Source organism: Passer montanus, unplaced genomic scaffold (genome assembly GCF_014805655.1).
Source record: "Passer montanus isolate IOZ18808 unplaced genomic scaffold, ASM1480565v1 scaffold388, whole genome shotgun sequence".
Classification (NCBI taxonomy): domain Eukaryota; kingdom Metazoa; phylum Chordata; class Aves; order Passeriformes; family Passeridae; genus Passer; species Passer montanus.
Window position 1 is genome coordinate 24,808 of NW_024368685.1, and position 870 is coordinate 25,677.

At 62.8% G+C, this 870-nt stretch overlaps 1 protein-coding gene across 1 annotated transcript in view; it reads left to right on the forward strand.

Annotated features, from left to right (window-relative positions):
* Positions 1 to 870, forward strand: part of MBOAT7 (membrane bound O-acyltransferase domain containing 7) — an 11,539-nt gene that overhangs the window by 6,428 nt on the left and 4,241 nt on the right. Inside the window, exon 3 of the mRNA XM_039717691.1 lies at positions 652 to 863. Coding sequence (XP_039573625.1) covers positions 652 to 863 — 212 coding nt within the window. The remainder of the gene's footprint in view (positions 1 to 651; positions 864 to 870) is intronic.

Below are 870 nucleotides of genomic sequence, written 5' to 3' on the forward strand. Positions count from 1 at the left end.
CCCCAAGAAGGACCCCAGAACCCCCCCAGACCAAAATTGGGGTTCAAGGACCCCCCCTCTTTGGGGTGCACCCCTGAATTTGGGGGGCCCCCCCCCCCCCCCCCCCCCCCCCCCCGGTTTGGGGCTCGTTAGCTCACCCGAGCTCGTTATTGCTTAATTGGGACGAGGGTGACGAGGGGGGAGGGGCCGAACTCTCGGGGGGGGGAGGGGAAATTTGGGGGGTCCGAGACATTTTGGGAACCCCCAGATCCTTCATGGGGGGGATTTTTGGGAGCAATTTGGGGGGGGTTTGAGAGGCTCCCAGAGGGGATTTTTGTCACCCAAATTCGCCTCCGTTCTCCACAAATTTGGGCCTTCCTGGGTGCCACCTGTGTGCCGTTGTCACCTGTGTCCTACCTGTGTGCCATTTATGTGTCAGCTGTGTGCCATGTGTGTGTCATACGTGTGCCATGTGTGTGTCAGACGTGTCTGACCCGTGTGGGAGTTTCGAGGTAATTTTGGGGTGATTTTGGGGGAATCTGGGCGTGGCAATTGTAGCAACACCACTGAGCCAGCAGGGGGCGCTAAGCGCCTCCAGGGGGCGTGGCTTTGCGGTGCACCATGCCCATATACGGGAAAACAGGCGTGGCCTGACCGCGGCCCCGCCCCCAGATGGCCAGCCTGGCCAGCGACACGCAGGAGCTGCGAGAGGCGGAGCTGAAGGGGGTGACGTCAGAGGAGACACGGCTGCTGATTGGCTCGCTGCGGCGCGTGCCCAGCCTGATTGACATCCTGTGCTACAGCTACTGCTACCTGGGGCTGCTGACAGGTGGGCGGGGCCTAAAGGGGCGGGGCCAAGGGACAGCTGGGGGGGGTCCTGTGGGGTTGGGG